Here is a 17,862-nt window from a genome sequence, read left to right as displayed (position 1 = left end):
GGACACATCGGTTGTACGTGTGTTCGCGGACACCGGTGCGGGTGTGCTCAATGGCACACCGGTGCGGGTGTGATCACAGGCACTTGGTGTGCGTGTGTTCGGTGACACACCGGTGCGGGTGAGCTCACAGACACAACACCGGTGTGGGTGTGCTCAATGGCACACCTGTGCGGGTGAGCTCATGAGCACACCAGCGTGGGTGTGCTCAATGGCACACCGGTGTGAGTGTGCTCAGGGACACACCAGTGTGATTGTGGTCGGGGACACTGGCGTGGGTGAGCTCAGGCGCATAGGGGTGGGTGTGCTCATGGGCACACCTATGTGGGTGTGCTCAGGGACACACCGGCATGGGTGAGCTCACGGGCACACCGGCATGGGTGAGCTCACGGGCACACCGGTGTGGGTGAGCTCACGGGCACATAGGTGTGAGTGTGCTTGGGCACACCGCTGTGGGTGTACTCAGGCACACTGGTGTGTGTGTGCTCTCAGGCACACCGCTGTGGGTGTTCTTGGGTGCACATATGTTGGCACAGGCTCACACATGCACAGGCAGGCACGGCTTCCACCATGCACAGACGGATGCTCCCCTCACGCGGGTACGTGCATGGGCATGGGAGAGCACATGCACCACTGCCGTGCACCTGCGTGTGCAGCACCTGTGTGGGCAGGGCCAGCGCATGCACAGGCATCACGGCCGCACATGTGTGTGCACCATCCACGCAGGCACACGCACAAGCAGTCACAGGCCACATGTGCCTGCACGCCCCAGGCGTGGGGAAGCACTTGTACCCCGTGCATGCCATGGATGCGTGTGGGCATGGGTGAGCACACGCGCTGCCACTGTGCACACATTTGTGCATTCCCCACATGGACAAGACAGGCACATGGCTGGCACAGGTCAGCATTCACACCGTGGTCACACACATTTTTGTGCACGTACCCACATGCACACCCCAAGCACAGGTGAGCATGTGCACCATTGCCATGCAACCATATGGGCATATGGCATCATCACATGGAGCCGAGCACATACACAGCTGCCACCACACACTTCCATGTGCACACAAGTGTGCTGGCAGCCCAGAGAGCCACCCATGTCCTGAGTGCAGCCCCAGCATGGTGGGCAGCAGGGTGAGGGAGGGAGCTTCTCCCCATCTGCTCTGCAGTGCTCTGGTGAGATGCCCAAGTGTGCTGGCTCCAGCTCTGGGGTCCCAGCACAAGGAGGATGTGGTGCTGTTAGAGTTGGTCAAGAGGACACTACAGAGATGCTCTGAGGGCTGAAAACTATCTACTGTGGAAACAGGCTGTGAGATGTGGGATTGTTCAGCCTGGAGAAGACAAGGCTCCAAGGAGACCTTAAAGTAGCATTTCAATACATCAAGGGGATTCCAAAAGGAAAGTTTTTCACAGGGCATGTAGAGACAGGACAAGGGACATCAGTTTTAAGGTGACTTATGGTGTGTTTGGGTTAGACAGAAAGAGGAAATCCTTTTTCATGGGGGTGGTGAGGCACTGGCACAGGTTGCCTAGAGAAGCTGTGGCTGGCCCGTCTCTGGAAGTGCTCAGTGCCAGGCTGGATAGGGCTTGGAGCAACCTGGCATCCCTGGAAGATGTCCCTGCCCTAACCCTAGCCCTAACCCTAACTCTGCCCATGGTAGGGAGGGTTGGACAGAATGTTCTTCAATGATCCCTTCCAACCCAAACCTTTCTGTGACTCAGTAGTGTGTGCATGCAGATACCCCCAGGGAGGTGTGATTGCATAGAACATGCCCTGGAGCGTGCGTTGGAGCACACACACATGCATGCACACAGGGGGGTGTGCAGCCAAACAGCCCACATCCAGGGAGAGAGGGTCTGGCCTCACTTTCCATCCCAGTGTCCCATGGGTGCCTGTGCTCATCTTTCACCCACTGCTGCTCTGGGCTCTCCAGTGCCAGCAGAGCCCCATATCCCTTCCTTCCTGCAGAGCCATGCTGTCCCAGTGCAGGGACAGGGAGGGCTCTCTTGTCTCTTCCCAATGCATGGCTTTCCCTTTTGGGCTGTAATGGACTGTGGGAGTGAGGGGGGCCTACTGTGGGGTTTGGACATTTATGCTCCAGGATTCCCCATCTCCAAAATGTGGCAGGGGTTTCTTATTAAAGCATCACTATCTGCCATGTCCTCGTCCTTCCCCAGCTCAGGTGTATGGCATATTGTGGGACAGATCTGGGATCTGTAAAATGGAGAGATCATCGTGATGGGGAGACAGACACCAGGGCCAGGGGCTACCGCACCTTTGTGGGTTCTGTTTGCAGCTCTGGAAGACTCTGGGATCTCACGAAAGGATTCCCAGGATACCCCATGCCATGGCCACGTCCAGCACTGAGGGTGCCTGTACCCAGCAACCCGGCCACACCACCATGCCTTGGGCCGATGGTCCTACCTGGCAGCAGCTGGAGCTGCATGGAGGCGTAACGGGGTTTTGAATGGGGTCGTGGGGCAGTTTCCCCGTGCCCGCAGTTATCCATATGCAAGGGCTTGCACAAGCAGCCCTATGAACTCACACTTTCACACATGTGCATGCACATCAGACACAGGACAAGTTCCCCCGCGTGTGCGTTCACCTGCAGGTGCAGTCACTCTTGTGAGCAGCGGCGTGGGGCTGTGCGTGTACGCACGCACTGACACACGCGGCGTGTGCTCAGCGATGAGAACGTGTGCGCGCGGGTGGGTGCGTGCGCTCACCCGTGCGGGAGCTCGCCTGCGAGCGCTCGCGTGCGCGCGCACGCACCCACCCGCGCGCACACGCTCACCTGTGCGCGCTGACGCGCCCGTAGCCCCTGCACAGCCGCGTGCCCGCACCGCGCTCGTGCCCGCGCGCACCCCGCCCTGCACCCGCCTGGGCTCCCCCGCGCGCGCGGGCGCGCGCACTGCAGCACGGCCGGCGGCGCGCCCCCGCGCGTGCCCGCGCACACCTGCGCTCCCACGCCCACCCGCGCGCGCTCCGAGCGGGCACTGGCGCCCCCCGGCGGCCGCCGCCGCCCCTGCGCTGTCCCGGTGCCGCGCGGCGCCCGCGGCTCCCCAGAACCGGGCACGGCACCGGGCACGGCACCGGGCACGGCACCGGGCACGGCACCGGGCACGGCACCGGGCACCGCCCTGCACCGCGGCAGCCCGGAACAGCCGCAGCGGCGGCAGCAGCACGGCGACACCCCCCTGGGCACGGCCACCCCCTCCCCGCGGCTGCCCCAAAAGCTCTGGCATCTGTGCCCTGACAGACTGCCAGGGAAAGCGCTGTATCCACTACCCAAGTGCTGTGACCCCCACGTGCATCCCGGGGGAAGGGTCCAGGCATGACCCGTGCCCCAGCTCAGCCTAGGAGCACTGGGAGCACAAGACACCCTGCCCACAGCTGCATTTCAGGTGCCCCCTGTGCCACGGGGGCATTCAGCTTGCAAGAGCTGGCTAAGGCTCGGTTCATCCCAGCTGGAGCAATTACCCCCTTCCCGCTCCAGCGCCACTTGTTGGAGCACGGGGGACAAATCACGCAAGACACAGCTGGAACAGAGTGCAGCTCCTGCTGCTGCTTTACTGTTAGAGATACAATGGCATGCAGCAACACGCAGGCGCTGGCAGCTCCTCCAGCACAGGCCCTGTGCAGGGCTGCTGACCCCCACCATGAGAGCAGCATGGCCCCCGGGGGGGCAGTCTTTGGTCCTAGCAATGATCCTGGGGGTGGCTGGGACAGAGGGAATGTTGAGGACCCCACTCCTGCCAGGCACCATACCCCAATACAGTCAGGCAGGTGTGAGGTGTAGTGTTTAACAGGCTAAGGGTGGCCCAGAGCAGGGGTAGCAACACAGGGAGGCTGCTGCTGGAGCTCACAGGCAGGCATGGACACTGCCTGAACCCTGGGCTGGGTTGTCCAGCTATGGGGCCATGCTAAAGTGCTGCAGCTGACCCACCTCCCCAAAATGTTTGCCCCTCTGGCCCAAGCTCCTGCTGGTTGCATTAAACCCCTGTGCAAAATCAGTATGAAGGCACCTGCTCATGCCATGGAGACAGGTGGACAGTGGCGGGGGTGACATCTAAGTGCTATTTGTGGCTGTTGCAGCAGAAAGGAGGGGACAGGTACCCCGTTTTGTCTTTAATGTAGTTTTTCCTCTATTAATCCCTCCTGGTGTTGAGCTAGAAGCGAGCGGTGAGGGCTGGTTGAGGCTGGGCTGTCTCCATGCCCACAGCACGGGTGACAGAGTAGCAGTGTATTTATCTCAGCATGCCATGCCCTGGCAGGGCACCATCCCAAGGCACAGGTACACAGCACCTCCTGGCACTCACCTCGGCCCCCTGGGGTTCCTCAGCCAGCAGGGAGTGGGTTAAGAACCCGCTGGCTGGGGCCATTGTTTCTGACACAATGAGGAGGAAGAGGATGCTGGGGCTGAAATTCCTTCAGCTCCCACCGGACAGATGGACAGAGCTGGACAAACAGACATGACAGAGGGTGAGCATGGTTTAACCCTTTCAGGTGCTGCATGAATAGTAGCTGAGGGATATTTAAGGCATGTGGTACAGCACCAGATACAAAACAGACACTGGTGACCAGGACAAGTTGGAGGGACCTCATGGGTGCACAGAAAGACACATGAAAGTGCTGGTAGCATCCATCCATCTGGTCTTACTGGGCCACAGGCTGCTGAGTGGCCAGAGCCCATGACAGCTCTGCGGCACAACAGCCTCTGACAGCACCTGGACTGGCAACCCCCCTCCCCTGCTTGGTAAATCAGAAAAATAAATAAAAGGCAGGGGCTGGACAGATGGACAGACAGGGAGAATCCACAAGGGGCTGGATCCTCTTTGGCAGCAAGCTGGGATCACAGCCAGGATCCTGGAGGGAGACTGGGTAGGGGGCTAGCAGTCCTTGGAGGCCTGGCCAAGGCTCTCACGGAGGCACCTGAGCTGCTCCTGGCCCAGCTTGATCTTCTCTTCCAGCTCCCGCTGCTCAGCAATGAGGGCCGACTTCATCTTGACAAAGTGCTGGTAGTCCTGGAGGTGCTCGGCGGGCAGGTACCGTGCCACCATGGCACCCACTGCCTCCTCCCGCCGCCCCACATGCTCCTTCAGCTCTTTGGCATCCTCCAGCTGTGCCACCAGCAGCCGCTGCTTCTCCCGCAGGGCCAGCTGTGGGCAAGACAGCTGGAGTTGGCAGGGCATCCACAGCCCAAAGCCTCCAGGGTGAGGGTCCCTCCCCCATGCCCACCTTGTCCTCAGCAGGGGCGTGTGGCCCCAGGCTGCCCAGCGCAGTTTCCACCCGGGCCAGGCGACCCGAGAGGGAGAGCAGGAGGTTGACCACCTTGTCCAGGTCGCCCACGAAGAGGCGGTACTTGTCGAACTCCCCTGGGGTGCAGAGGGCTTGCAGGCGAGCAGCCACATCTTCACCCAGTGCCCCATTGGCACTGATGTCCTCCTGCAGCCCCCGCTGTGCCTCCTGCAGCACCACCAGCTTGCGGCTCAGACTCTCGATCAGCTGCAGCTGCCGGAGCAAAAGGGGTCGGGGTAACTGAGGCCACTCTCTGTGGGATCAGGGGACTGGCACAGAGGTTGTAGGGGTGATGTGCTGAGGCCAACAGTACACAAGAACCTTGTGGTACCCCTGGTTCCCATGAGCCAGTGGCAATTCCCAGTCCCCACAAGAATCCGTCAATGTCTCAGAGTCCATGTGCACCTAATGGGTGCCCCCAGTCCCTGTGGGTATCTGGGAACATCCCAGCCCCTGCAAACATCAAGCATCTGGAGATCCCGCTGGTCCCCAAGAGCATCTGGTGAGACTCCCAGGTCCTGCAAACACCTGACAATGCCCCTGGTCCTTGCATACATCTGACAATGTCCCAGCCCCACGTGAGTATATAGTAATGTTCCTGGTACCTGCAAGCATCCAGCAATTACCCCCCATGCCCATGAATGCCTGGTGATGTCCCAGCTCCCAAGAGTAACCAATGATGCCCTAGTCCCCGTGAGCATCCAGAAATCTCCCCAGTCTCCATGAGCACCTGGCCAGGGTGGTGGGGAACCACAAGGGAATTGTCCCCAGCAGTGTCTTGTACCTTCTTTTCCACCAGCTCATGGTCCACCTCCTCCTCCTCATCCTCCGAGCTCCCCTCCACTACCTCCGGCAGTGCCTTTACCTTGTTGAGTGGCTCGGTTTTGCCCACTGCAACACCATAGTGCACTGGGAAGGAACTGGAGCTGGCAGCACTCCTGGGAGGCAGTGAGATGGGCTCAAAACCTTGCCTGGGGAGACAGAGATACAGCAATAAGCACTGGGGGTGTCAGCATGCCCTTGGTATGGGGCCCGGTGCCATGACAGCCCTACCTGTCCTGAGCCAGGGCCTCCAGGTGCCAGTCCTGCTGGAAACACTTCTGCCAGGCCTGTCGCTCCCCTGCCACCAGCAGCTCACCCATCACCTCAGTGGCAGTGCCAGCGGAAGCCAAGGGGGCCATGACACTGGCCAGGGAATGGTCCCTGACAGCCACGTCCCACAGCCGCTCCTCGGAGTCCATGCGGCGGGGCTGGGGCCAGCTGCCCTGGCAGCTCACCCCCTCCACTGCCCCAGAGCTGGGCTTAAGTGCCTCTGACAGGGCAGGGCCAGAGCCACAATGCAGGGACAGGGAGCACTCACCCGCCCCACGGGGACTGGCACAGCCCTGCTCCTGGTTCTGGATGAGCCTTTGGGGCTGCTCCTCCATCTCCCAGGACTGCTTCATCTTACTCCGCTTCTCCCCGGCTCCTGACACCCTGCCAACATCCACCCAGGGCATGTCAGCTCCCCAGCCCACCCATGGAGGCAGGGATACTCAGGGCTATGGCCATGCCAGGGACACCCCACAACACAAAAACCCCCACAGGGTGCTCTAAGGATGCTTTGATACAGGGTACAAGGGCCCACAAAAGCCCCCTCATGTGTCCCGACTGAGCCTGTTTTCTCACTCCCACCCCCATGCCATGGCACCACTTGCCTGCAAATTTCAGCGTTGGCAGCATCAGGCCCAGGAGTCCTGCGGAGTGATCTGGGGGCCTCAGGTCGGGGCCAGGCACCTGATGGAGCAGGGGGGCAAACAGTGTGCCCCCAGGGCTGGCCTTTCTGCTCCCCGGTGAGGCTCTGCGACCGCTCCCTCACTGCGTCAGCGATGCTGCGGGTTGGCACTGGGGCAGCAGAGAAGGCAGAGCCATGCCCAGCACCATCTGGTGGGTGCTGGGATGCCCGGCGCTGCCTGTACTTCTCCCAGTTGGGCGGAGGTGGGCGGGGTGGCGGGGGACCCTTCTTTTTGGGGATGCTGGGAGGGTCCAGCTTGGCACGGAAATGGTCCTTCTGGTCACAGCCCCAGGGGCTGGAAGGTTCCAAGTTGAGGTGGCTCTCAGAGAAGGCTCTGCCCCTTAGCGGGCGGTGCTGCGGATCCGGGGGGCTCTCAGGAGTGTGGGCCAGGCGGTCATTATCCCACAAGAGGTCATGCGTGGATGTGGCCCGGTAGCAGGGTGGCCACTGTGGCTCGGTGCTCTCAAGGCAGGTGTGGAATGTGCCAAGCCTTGGGAAACCCGGTGGGTAGCTGGAGAGCTCACTAGGAAGAGAAGGAGGCACCCGTCCTCCCGTACACAGTCACCCATCTGGCAGTTCAGGCCCATTTCATGCCCTGCCTCATTTACCCCAGCTAGTCATCCAGTCACACTGGTGAGAGAAGCCCAGGCTCATCTGCTGGGTACAGCCCCCCAGAGATGGCCCCAGACCTCTGGGAAAGGGTAAGGAGGGACCACCTTTGCTGTGGACACCTCCTCACACACCCTTGCCCTGCATGCCCCCTCCTGCCTCAAAGGGCACCACACCAAGGATGGCCAAGGAAGTATGGGAGGCACTTTCTACATCCCAAATCAGACTCATGGCAGTCCCCACATCCCCCTGGCAGAGGACCCCACTGAGTGGCACATGCATCCCAGCACCGTGGCACTTGGCATGGGCTCACCTGGTGGACTGGCTGACTTTCCTGGTTATTGCAGGTGGTTCCCACTCATCCTGAGGAAATTCCTGTGTGTGGGGGAAAGCAGTATGAAATGGATCCCCCAGCACCTGTGTCCCATCCCCAGAAGGCTTGCAGGCAGTCTGCAGGGCCACTGGGGGAACAGCACCCCACACCCCAACCCAGGGTAATGGTCCAGGGGTGCAAGGGAGTGCCAGTGCACCAGCACAGTTCCACAGGGCACTACTCACCGGGACGAAAGCTCGCCGGGGGGACCAGGCATCACTGTCCTCTCGCCCAGGATGGGTAGCCGGGTAGCAGCAGTCAGGACAGCGCACCCAGGACACAGGGTGACAGCGGCACGTGTGGCCACGGGGCAGTGGGGGTGGGCAGAGGTCCCCTCCACAACAGCGGCAAGGCTCGGGGCGCAGGGGAGCCCCATAGGGGTAGGAGAAGCCCCGCAGGTAATCCAGCTCCCCCGGCCTCGCCAGTGGCTTGTAACAGTGGGGCTGCTCCCGGCAGCACTCAGCATAGGGGCCGGCAGAGCCAGGGCGGCTGGGTGAGGGGGGGCTGTAGGGCTGCTCCACGGAGAGGCGGCGGGCATCCCGGCGCTCAGGGCCGGGGGGCTGGAAGGCGCTGGGATCACCCGCGGGCGGCTTGCTGTGCCGGGGTGCTGCCAGCCGGCTGCTCTCCTCAAAGAACCGGCGGCGGTCGGCAAAGGGCAGCAGCACCGCTTCGTCGCTGCCCCGTGGCGGGGAGCCGCAGGCCGCCGGGCCCTGGCCGTAGCCCTCCAGTTCACTGGGGCTGGGCGAGTGCTGCGGCTGCAGCTTGTTTTCCGGGGACCAGCGCCAGCGGCCCCTGGCTGTTGGCACCACCCGCTCAGGGGACAGGGGCCCTTTAGGGGCTGGCACTGGGTCAGGGGTGGGGATACCCCGGTCTGCAGAGCGGCCAGAGTTCCTGCTCTCCTCACTCGGTGCGGGGCTGAGACGCTCAGGCAGGGCACGGTGTCGCTCTGCCAGCACGCTGGTCTCGGGGGGCTCCTCAGTTTCCTCCACTGGCTCCTCAGCAGGTGGAGGTGCACCAGGACCCCGGCTCTTCTGCAGCTGGGCCTTGCGGCGCTGGATCTCGTTGCGCAGGCTGGTGGCAAAGCGGTCGCTGCGGCGGCGCATCTGAGCAGAGCGGTGGGGAGGACCCCCAGCGCGCCGGGCCCCGGCCCGGCTCTCCTCCTCCGCTGGCCCCTCCGTGCCCAGTACTGGGCTAGCCCCCTGGCCGTCCTGCCCGCAGGCCTGCTGCAGCTCGGGGCAGCAGCGGCAGGGCGGCGGGCGGCAGCAAGGCTCTGGGCAGTGCGGGGGATCCTGGGCAGCCCCTGTGGTTCCCCCTCGGCTGCCCTCAGGATGCAGTGGGGACAAGGTCCAGCGTTGCCCACTGGGGGCCGGCGAGGCTCGCCCGCTGCTGGTGCCCAGCTGGAGGGAGCGGAACTGGGAGGCCAGCAGCTGCTCGGGAGCACTGTGACGGTGCGACACGTGGCCCTTGAGAGGGGACAGCAGTGGGTTGTCACCTGCTGTCGTGGCATCAGGCACTCGGTGCATGCTGTCATCCAGGTACGGCTGGCTGTCAGACTCCATGCTCTCCCCCAGGAGTGGCTCAGCTGGGCAACGGTCCGGGTGGGAGCTCAGCATGTAATACTGGTCAGCAGAGAGACAGTCCTTTGTGGGGTATGGTGCTGGTTTCCTCCTGCCCACCACTTCTGCCTCCCCATCCCGCTGGCAGAGGAAGGTGTCCGAGATCCACCGGCCCTTGGCATGCAGCATGTCCGCTGACACTGACGCCTGGTGCCTGTCCCCTCTGCCAGCTGGGGCTGCTCGCAGGCTGTCCCTCCTAACAGGGGGCTGGGGGGGCACAACTGCCCGCCAGGCCTCAGGGTGCCAGCTGGCAGATGGCTCAGCCCCTGTGCTCAGGTAGCGCCTGTCAGGGGCTTTGCAGGGGCCTTGGAGGCTGGGATCGATGGACACGGGCTCTTCAGGACGGAGAGAGAGGGCGCAGTCAGAGGCGATGGAGCTGGCAGAGAAGGAGCTGTAGGCCGAATCCCGCTTGCTGTGGTACATGCCCTGGTCAACGGGTGAGGGGTCTCCTTCATAGCAGGCCTGGCTGGGATGGTCCAGGCTCTCCATGCTCCCGATGGAGCTGCTCCGGTCAGTGCTGCAGTGCCAGGACAGTGGGTTCCACTGCAGGGACAGCTTGCTGCTGCCTGGCCCCACGTCAGTGTTACAGGCACCTGCTGCCCCTCATCCAGCTCCACAGAGATCCCAAGGAGCCCATACCCCCACATATACCCTCCCAGGGACAATGGAGCACCAGGCAGCACTACCCCAACCTGCCCTTCACCCCCGGGTTGGGGCCACCACCGAGGTTGCCTGGCACTGGCAAGGGGCGCAGGCACAGGGAACACAGGGTGTGTCTGACTCCAGCCACTCGAGACCTCCCAGCTCTGGCAGCCGGGGCAGTGGGACTAAGCAGCTCCTGGCTGTCTCCAGCAGAGCCACCGCCCCTTCCTGCCTGGAGCCGGGAGCCGCGAGTAAACAGCCAGGGGAAAGGGTAGTGCAGGATGAGGAGGGATGCCCGAAAGTAGCGCAGGAGCCCCTATGCCAGCCCCACTGCCACAACCCAAGAGGGTGTCCCGTCTGCCCCCTCCCCTTGCACAGTCTCACAACTGCCCCCAGGGTCTCACCTGACATCACACCCCGAAGGCCAGGAGAGGCTGAAGGCATCAGCCGGGCAGTGCATGGTGGGGACGTCTGGGCGGCTTTCGGCAAGTTTGGCCACGTGCCAGGAATGGGGCCGGAAGACGGGCACGTTCCTCCTGCCAAGAGCAACAGCGGGAAAGGACAAGAATGGGGAGGAAGCCAGGCCAAGGAACCGGGGCTGAAGTCACTTCCCACGGTATTTCCTGTCCCCCCCAGGCCAGCGCCCGCCCAAAGGGGATGGCAGCGAGGAGGGTCCAGCCCTGCAAGCACCCAGCTCTGGGCAAGGGGACCCCACAGCTCACCCAGCTGGCCAGGGCTCCCCAGACTGAAGCATCCCTGCTGCCACATCAACAGGAGACTGAGGACATGGCCCCTGCATAGCCCATAGGCAGTGCCCAGAGCAGGGCAAGTGTCTCTGCTGGGACTGAACTAGCTCCACCAAGGGACTCTGGGGCCACATCTGTCTCCACCGCAAGCCTGACCTTCCCCCTTGTTCTTTTGTCCCTCAGCATCTGCAGCAAGCACCAGCCACACCATGTCTCCGGGAAGGGTCCTGTGCTGGTCCCTATCCCACCCCTCACAGCATCCATAGGAGTCTCCAGCCTCCCAAGCAAATGCCACACAGACGTGGTCAGAAGCCACCTCCTGTACCTCCCAACTGCCAAGTGCTGCCACAACATCTACTGAGTGGATGAGTGGCAAGCTGAGAGGTCAGCACAGGGACTTCCCAGAACCCCCAGACTCACCATGGATGATGCTGAGCCCCAGCACAGTCCCGTGGGACCCCTGCCCCTTAGGGCAGTGCCCTGTGCCGTCCCTGCCCCTGAGTGCTGCTGGAGCTGGAGTCAGTCAGGATGCAGCCAGGGAATGGATGCAGTTGGAGGGGTTGGGGGGGGAAGGGAATGCAAGGCCCAGCCCTGCCTCTCCTTCCTTTCCCAGGCAAGCAGGCAGGCAGGAGGCAGGCAGGCAGGAAGGGAGAGGAGCGGCCACGCTTGAGGATACCGCCCAGCGAGGGGGTGGTGAGCCCGATGCATTGCCCTGGCTCTGCTGGATGTGGAACCCCCACTTAGCGGGAGTGCTGACAACAGCAAAGGGGCTGCTCCCCACCCTGTCCCAGCAAGAGGCGCCTCCAAGCTGGAGACAAGGGCACCTCCAGCTTCCTGCCAGTTCCCCAGGCAGGGAAAGCCCCACTGGCCCTCCCTGTGTCCCCTCCACAGCACTGCCAACCTGCGAACAACCATCTTCAGAGTGCGGTAGGAGCCCTTGATGAGGATGAGGGCCTCCTGGCGGGATCCGTACAGCGGCGTCCCGCTGATGTTCACCAGCTCATCACCTGGCTGCAGCCGGCGGGACAGGGCAGCCTTGCCCCCATCCTCCACCTGAGTGACAGAGAGGGGCATCAAGACAGGCACAGCCCCCAGAATATCCCAGAGGATGTTCCATGGCCACCACGTCTCAGGGAAGAGGCTTCAGAGAAGGTGCCTGAGGCCCAGGCACCACAGAGGGATCTGCAGGGCCAGGCTCTCCCCCTTCTCTGGTCACATGAATTTCTGAGCAAGGGAATCAAGGGAGGGAGGAGAAAGAAAAATGTCCCATCCCAGCAGATTCCCTCGCAGGCAGCACAAGGGCCCTTTGTCCAGCATGGCTGCCAGCCCCCTGCTGCTGCTTCCAACCCCCCATCGAGCCTGCCAAGCACCCGTGGTGATTTCAATGCCCAAAGGATGCCATCCCACCCTATGTGCACAGAGGAGACAACAGCAGGGAAGTGCTGAGCCCTGGCACATGCCTACCCTCCCTGACACCCATGTCCAACATGAATGTGGCACCCTGTATTGACGTGCTTAGAGGAAGTATGGCCATTGTGCTGCCAGCACATGAGATCCTGGCCCATGCCCTCTGCCCTAGCTGGTAGGTGCAGTCCTGGCAGCCCTGGGACAAGCAGTGCCCAGCTGGGCTAAGCAGTGCCCATTGCCAGCACTGCTCTCTGCCCATCCTGCCGCTGCAATGGCCAGGGATCGCCAAGTCCACACCACAGGGCTGGCAAGTGACTGGAGCTGCTGCTGCATGGTGGCAGTAGCACAGGGCATGCAGGTGTATAGGGCAGGACCTGGGGTGCCCCATGCCTAGCATTGATGTGGCAAGACCCTATAGCCACCTCTAGGGCAGAGCTAACCTGGCCCCATGCTGGGGCTCCTGCACCCACCCTGCCCATGGGCTCTTCACCCCACCCAGTTGCTCCCAGGCCTGGCCAAGGAATGAGCTCTGCTCACAGTGTCTGCAGGACCAGTCTGGGCAGCAGCCAGGCCTCAGTGCCAGGAAGCACCCATGGCTTCCTAGCAGGTCAGTCACTGTGCATGTGCCCCTGAGCACCACTTTCCAGCCCTAATGTTGGGCAGGGCTCAGGGAGCATTCCACTACCCCTGGACAAAATGTCACCTTAGAAGGGAGGAAGGCAGGGGCAGCCAAACCTCCTGCCCAGTGCACAACTGTCCCATGGCTTTGCCTGGCACAGCTGTGCCCAGAACTGACAGCTCTCCCATTTTTCCAGGGATCTTAGCACCACGATGCCATACCCAGGCTGGGCACAGCCCAATGTGCCTGCCTTTGCAGGCAGGCTGCCCTCCTACCCAGATGTCAGCCATGGGGCTGCCTTCCTGGCAGGGGACCCTGACTGCCTGTGAGGACTCCCAGTTCTACCATGCAGTCGGTGGAGCACCTGGGTTTACCTCCTGCCATGCTGCTGCCCACCACCGAGCACCAGCAGAGCGTGCAAGGCAGGCTGCACCTTCACCTCAGCCCTTTGTCCAGACACGTGCCCACCAGTCCTGCCTGCCACTGCCATGGAGATGAGTCAGAGGTGAAAGGTGTCCCCACTTGCTGCAGGACACCACCAGGTCTGCACCCATGTCTGGGCCATCACATGCACTAGGACGGACAGGCTCAGCCCTGGCACCGCTCACCAGGAGCTAAATTTGGCACAAACAGCCCCTTGTTCTGCCTTTGCCACCAGTGAACTCAGCACTGGCTGGCAAACACCACCGCCTGCTGCCCTGCCTGGCTGAGCCAGCCCAGGACACTTCCCGAACACCATCGCTGGAGTTTGCTCTGGGCCCTAATGGTGGGCACCAGATGGCTCAGGGGAATGTCTGCCTGTCTCAGGAGAAACTTGTCTTAGGAATCACAGCCAGAACAGTGCCAGAGCTGTGCTCACCCTGCCCCACACCAACCTCCCTCCCTGCCCCTGACGTGCTCAGGGACGGCGTTTGCAGCTCCATGGAAGGCTTAAGAGCGCGTGTGAGCACCGCCGTGGGACTGCCACAGGAAGGGATCCTGCCCGGAGTGGGCTCAGAGGCCAAACTGTGTCACCGAGTGCGGGGACGCCCTTCCTCTTTCCGGCCCGCGCCCCCCGCGCCTCGGGCCGCCCCTCTCCGCACACACCTCGGCCGGCCGCAGCGGTGACCCCGGGGGACCCTCCCCTGCAAGCACAGAGCGCTGGAACAAGCCCCTTTTGTCTGCCGAGCACACGCGGTGGCGGCGTGTCCGTGGGAGCGCGGGGGCCGACACCCCGCGGCCCGCAAGCCAACCCCCTTCTCCAAAGCGGCGAGGAGCTCCATCCCCTCCTCCGGCCAGCGGCGGGGCCGCGGGGACCCGCACCCCGAAGGGCAGCAGCGAGTCGGGACGCGGGCAGTTACTCCCTCGGCGCCCGGCTCCCCACCCGCCGGCGGGGCCACCTCAGGGCGCAGGGCTGGGACCGGAGCCACTTTTCCAGCTCCCCCAGCCAGACCGCGCTGCCCGCGTCCCGCCGAGGGCGTGGAGCGGCCCGGGGGCGCAGTCGGCGCGGCTCGGGGCAGGGAGAGCCCCGGGGCCGCCAGCCCGGCCCGCCGCACCCCGGCTCGGCAGGACGGTGACACCGGGCGGGCAGGCGGCCAAATCGTCCGGCGACAGGGCCCCCCCCGTCCGGGCTCCGTGGAGGGGTGGCTATTGCAGCTCCCCTGGCGCTGCACCCTGCGGGTCTCCCCGCGGAGCGATGCGCTGGCGGGGGCCGCGGGAATTGCTGCCCCTCTGTGTGCCCAGACGTCGGGGCCGCGGGGCTCACCCTCAGCGCTCGCTGCCGGCTGCGGCCGGGCTCCGCTCGGCATCGCACCCCGGCGCCAGCCCCGTCCCGGGCACGGTCCTACCCCCGCCTTCCAGGGGTGCCGGGGCACGAGGGGCCGGACTCTGGCTCCCCCACCGTGGCCCTAAATGTCCCCGCAGAGTCCGGTGCCCGGGACGCCCGTGGGCGCGGCACCGACAGACGGGCACACGGGGGGCTGACCTCCCCCGGCTACAGCCCGCGGGACGGGACCGGGAAAGACGTGAAAGGGAATGTGGGGGCCGCCCCCGACGCCAGCCCAACGGATGTGCCAGAGGAATTTCTTCCTGCCGCCGGGCCCGGGCTGTCCCTCCGCCCCTCTCGCTCTCACTCTCCACCGCGGCTCTCAGCGGAGGGCCGCGGAGATCGTAGGTGCGAGCGGCCGCCCCCGTCCCGCCGCGCCGGGACTCGAGACCCCGCCGGGGCTCCCCGCACCCCCGGCACCGCCGCGCCCCGGCTGTCCTCCCGTCTCCCCTGCCGCCTCCCGCGCCCCGCCACGGGCGGGAGGCCCCTCGCGGGGGGATGTCGCGGAGCCCACGCGGGACGGCGCCGGCGATTCCTACCTTGGAGACGATGAGGGGCTCGCCGTGCTCCAGCCCGCCGCGCAGCGTGAAGCCCCAGGGCGCGCCCCCCTGCAGCTGCACATGCACGTACTGGGGGGCGCCGGGCCGGCCCTCGGCCCGCTCCATGGCGGCTGCAGCTACAGCCCCATCCCGGCCCGGCCCCGAGCTCTGGAGGAAATGACACCCCCGCCCGCCCGGGCTGAGCGGCGCGGGGCGAGTGCGGGGCGGGGCCGCCCCGCACCGGGACTGCTCCGCCGCCGCCAATGAGGCGCGGGGGGACGGCGGCGGCCGGCTCGGCACGGCACAGCACGGCTCGTGGCATGGCTCTGCACACAATGGCACGGCACAGCGCCTTTCTGCTCAAACCTTGGCATGCCGCCCTTTAGCCCAGGGACCTGAAGTGAGCTGCTTGGCTCATCTTGGTACAGCCAAGCCGGCGTATTTCTCTACTGTCCGGCTCAACTGACCTCGGTGCAGCACGTTACAGCACAACTCAGCTCAGTGTGGGATGGCAGGGGGGCCAGTACGGGTTAACTGGCCCAGCATGGCTCAGCCTGGCATGCCTCGGTGCAGTTCAGCTGGGTTGGCACATTCTGGCTTGGCTCAGCTCATTTCAACATGACACAGTGCTGGCAAAGTTAAGTTTGGTACAGCGTAGAACAACCAGGGGCCTCATCTGGCTTAGCTCCACTTGGCCTGGCCCAGTTTTGTTCAGTGCAGTTCAGTTTGGTTGACTTGGACAAGCAGGGCTGGCACAGTTCAGCTCAGCAGAGCCTGGCCTGGCTTGACTTAGCTTGACCATGCACAGGCTCAGCTCAAAATGACCCAGCTGGGTTCAGCACAATATGGTGCCACCAGGAACCCACACTAATAGGGTCTGCTCAGCTCAGCTTAGCCCGGCACGGTGGCAGTTCAAGAGCACTCAGGTGGGTACGAGGGGTGGCAGTAGGGTGATGCAGCTCCCCCGGCTCCCCACCATGCAGTCACACTGGCAGCCCAAGCTCCACTGCCTGCAGGTCAGCGCATGCTGCTGGCTCCTGTCTGACCTACCCATGCCAGCCCCCACCCTATCCATATCCTGCTGGGCACCTTAGGGTGTGCCTGGCAGTTTGGCCGTTCTTCACCTTTGTCTTTTCCCTGCCAGGCACAGGAGAAGCAGCTGTACCACTTGAGGGAAACTGAGGCAAGGGGAAGAGCCGGCGATGGCAAGCAGGGTACGGTGGGAGTGGATCGGCATGGATTCCTGGGGAAACCCGAGAGTCCAGCTCCTCCCCTTCCCGCCTGGGGCCACGACTCTTACTCATCTCATTCCCAGACAACACAGCCGGCCTGGAAAGCTCCGCTCTGCAAGCAGCATCTGCAGCCCCTGGTTGCCTGCCACGGCCTGGGAGGGTCGGCTTGCAGTGACAAGCTGGTTCATTCCCAGTGCTGGAATGATCTCAAGTTTTTCTTGGTAGTCCCTGTCCACAAGCACCTGCCTTGAACTCTGCCTGTTCCCTGTGCAGCCCATCTGCAGTCAGACCAGTACAGCCAGGATGTCACAGGGTGAAGTGGTACCTGGGCTATTTGCAGTGCTAGAGCCCACCCAGGAGAGATGCATGGCTCCCCCCATACGGCCCTGACATGTCCACCACTGACGTGTCCACCACCCTGACCCAAATCTGCTCTCCCCTATGGCCTTCCCACCTGCCTTGTAATGCCCCCAAATCATGACTGGCTGCTGCCATGCCCAGGCTTTTCCTAACATTCACTGGCTCATCTGCCCCTTGTGCACTTTCCCAAATGAGTAACCAGGGTTGCCTGGCCAGTCAAAAGGGCTCCTGTGCCCTGGCTCATCACGTTTAGCACCACACACACCTCCACACAGCCCTTCCAGCCCTTAGCACTGTGCCCAGCTGGCACCAGGAAGGGTGGGCAGCAGACACCAGTACAACTCTCCCAGCTCTCCCCACATCCCTGTGCCTGCACCAGTGATTCCCAACCAGTGTGCTCACCCCCTGGCCACTTCCATCCCAGCAGGAGAGCAACAGTGTACTGTGGGTCTGGGCACAACACTAGGGGCTCTGGAGATGGCACTGGCTGCAGCTGCCCATGCCACACTGTAGTGTGTGCCCAGAGGGCCTTTCCCAGGCAAGCACCATGGAGTCACTGTCCCCAGTATGGAAAGGGGCTCGAATGGCCCATGCCAGTGAGAGGCTGGGCATCATGCTCACCTCTCGGCTTTGAGCAGGTGCTGGCAGAAAGGCCTGGAAACTGGCCAAGGTAGTCAAAGTTGTGGGCATGCTGGTGGTGGTGGCAGGATGATGCCTATAGTGTGGTACTGCTGGCTCACCCAGAAATACTTAGCACTGCTGGGCTCAGGGTCACTCTGCTCACCCAAGGGTCTCAGTGCCAGCTGGATAGACTGAGGCACTGGGCAGCCTGTCTGTGCTGTGGG

General features: G+C 63.4%; 1 protein-coding gene across 6 annotated transcripts; it reads right to left on the bottom strand.

The window, feature by feature from the left end:
* Positions 1–3,538: 3,538 nt before the first annotated feature.
* Positions 3,539–15,844, bottom strand: SHROOM4 (shroom family member 4). 6 transcript variants are annotated; one of them, XM_031504803.3, is made up of 10 exons: positions 15,426–15,620; positions 11,958–12,109; positions 10,715–10,846; positions 8,238–10,185; positions 7,993–8,054; positions 6,994–7,593; positions 6,350–6,772; positions 6,081–6,267; positions 5,237–5,509; positions 3,539–5,157 (listed from the first exon to the last, which is right to left on the bottom strand). In XM_031504803.3, exons 1-10 carry the CDS (start codon positions 15,549–15,551, stop codon positions 4,888–4,890), a joined length of 4,173 nt encoding a protein of 1,390 aa, XP_031360663.3. In that variant the 5' UTR covers positions 15,552–15,620; the 3' UTR covers positions 3,539–4,887. The 6 variants fall into 6 exon arrangements, with proteins under 6 accessions (XP_031360663.3, XP_085426765.1, XP_085426763.1 ...); XM_085570639.1 differs by having other exon boundaries at positions 8,238–10,094; positions 15,426–15,595; XM_085570640.1 differs by having other exon boundaries at positions 4,192–5,157; positions 6,027–6,267.
* Positions 15,845–17,862: the final 2,018 nt, after the last annotated feature.

The sequence above is a fragment of the Lonchura striata genome, chromosome 4A (assembly GCF_050655825.1).
Source record: "Lonchura striata isolate lonStrDom1 chromosome 4A, ASM5065582v1, whole genome shotgun sequence".
Classification (NCBI taxonomy): Eukaryota; Metazoa; Chordata; class Aves; order Passeriformes; family Estrildidae; genus Lonchura; species Lonchura striata.
Note: the sequence above shows the minus strand (reverse complement) of the source record. Positions and strands in the feature narration are given on the sequence as shown.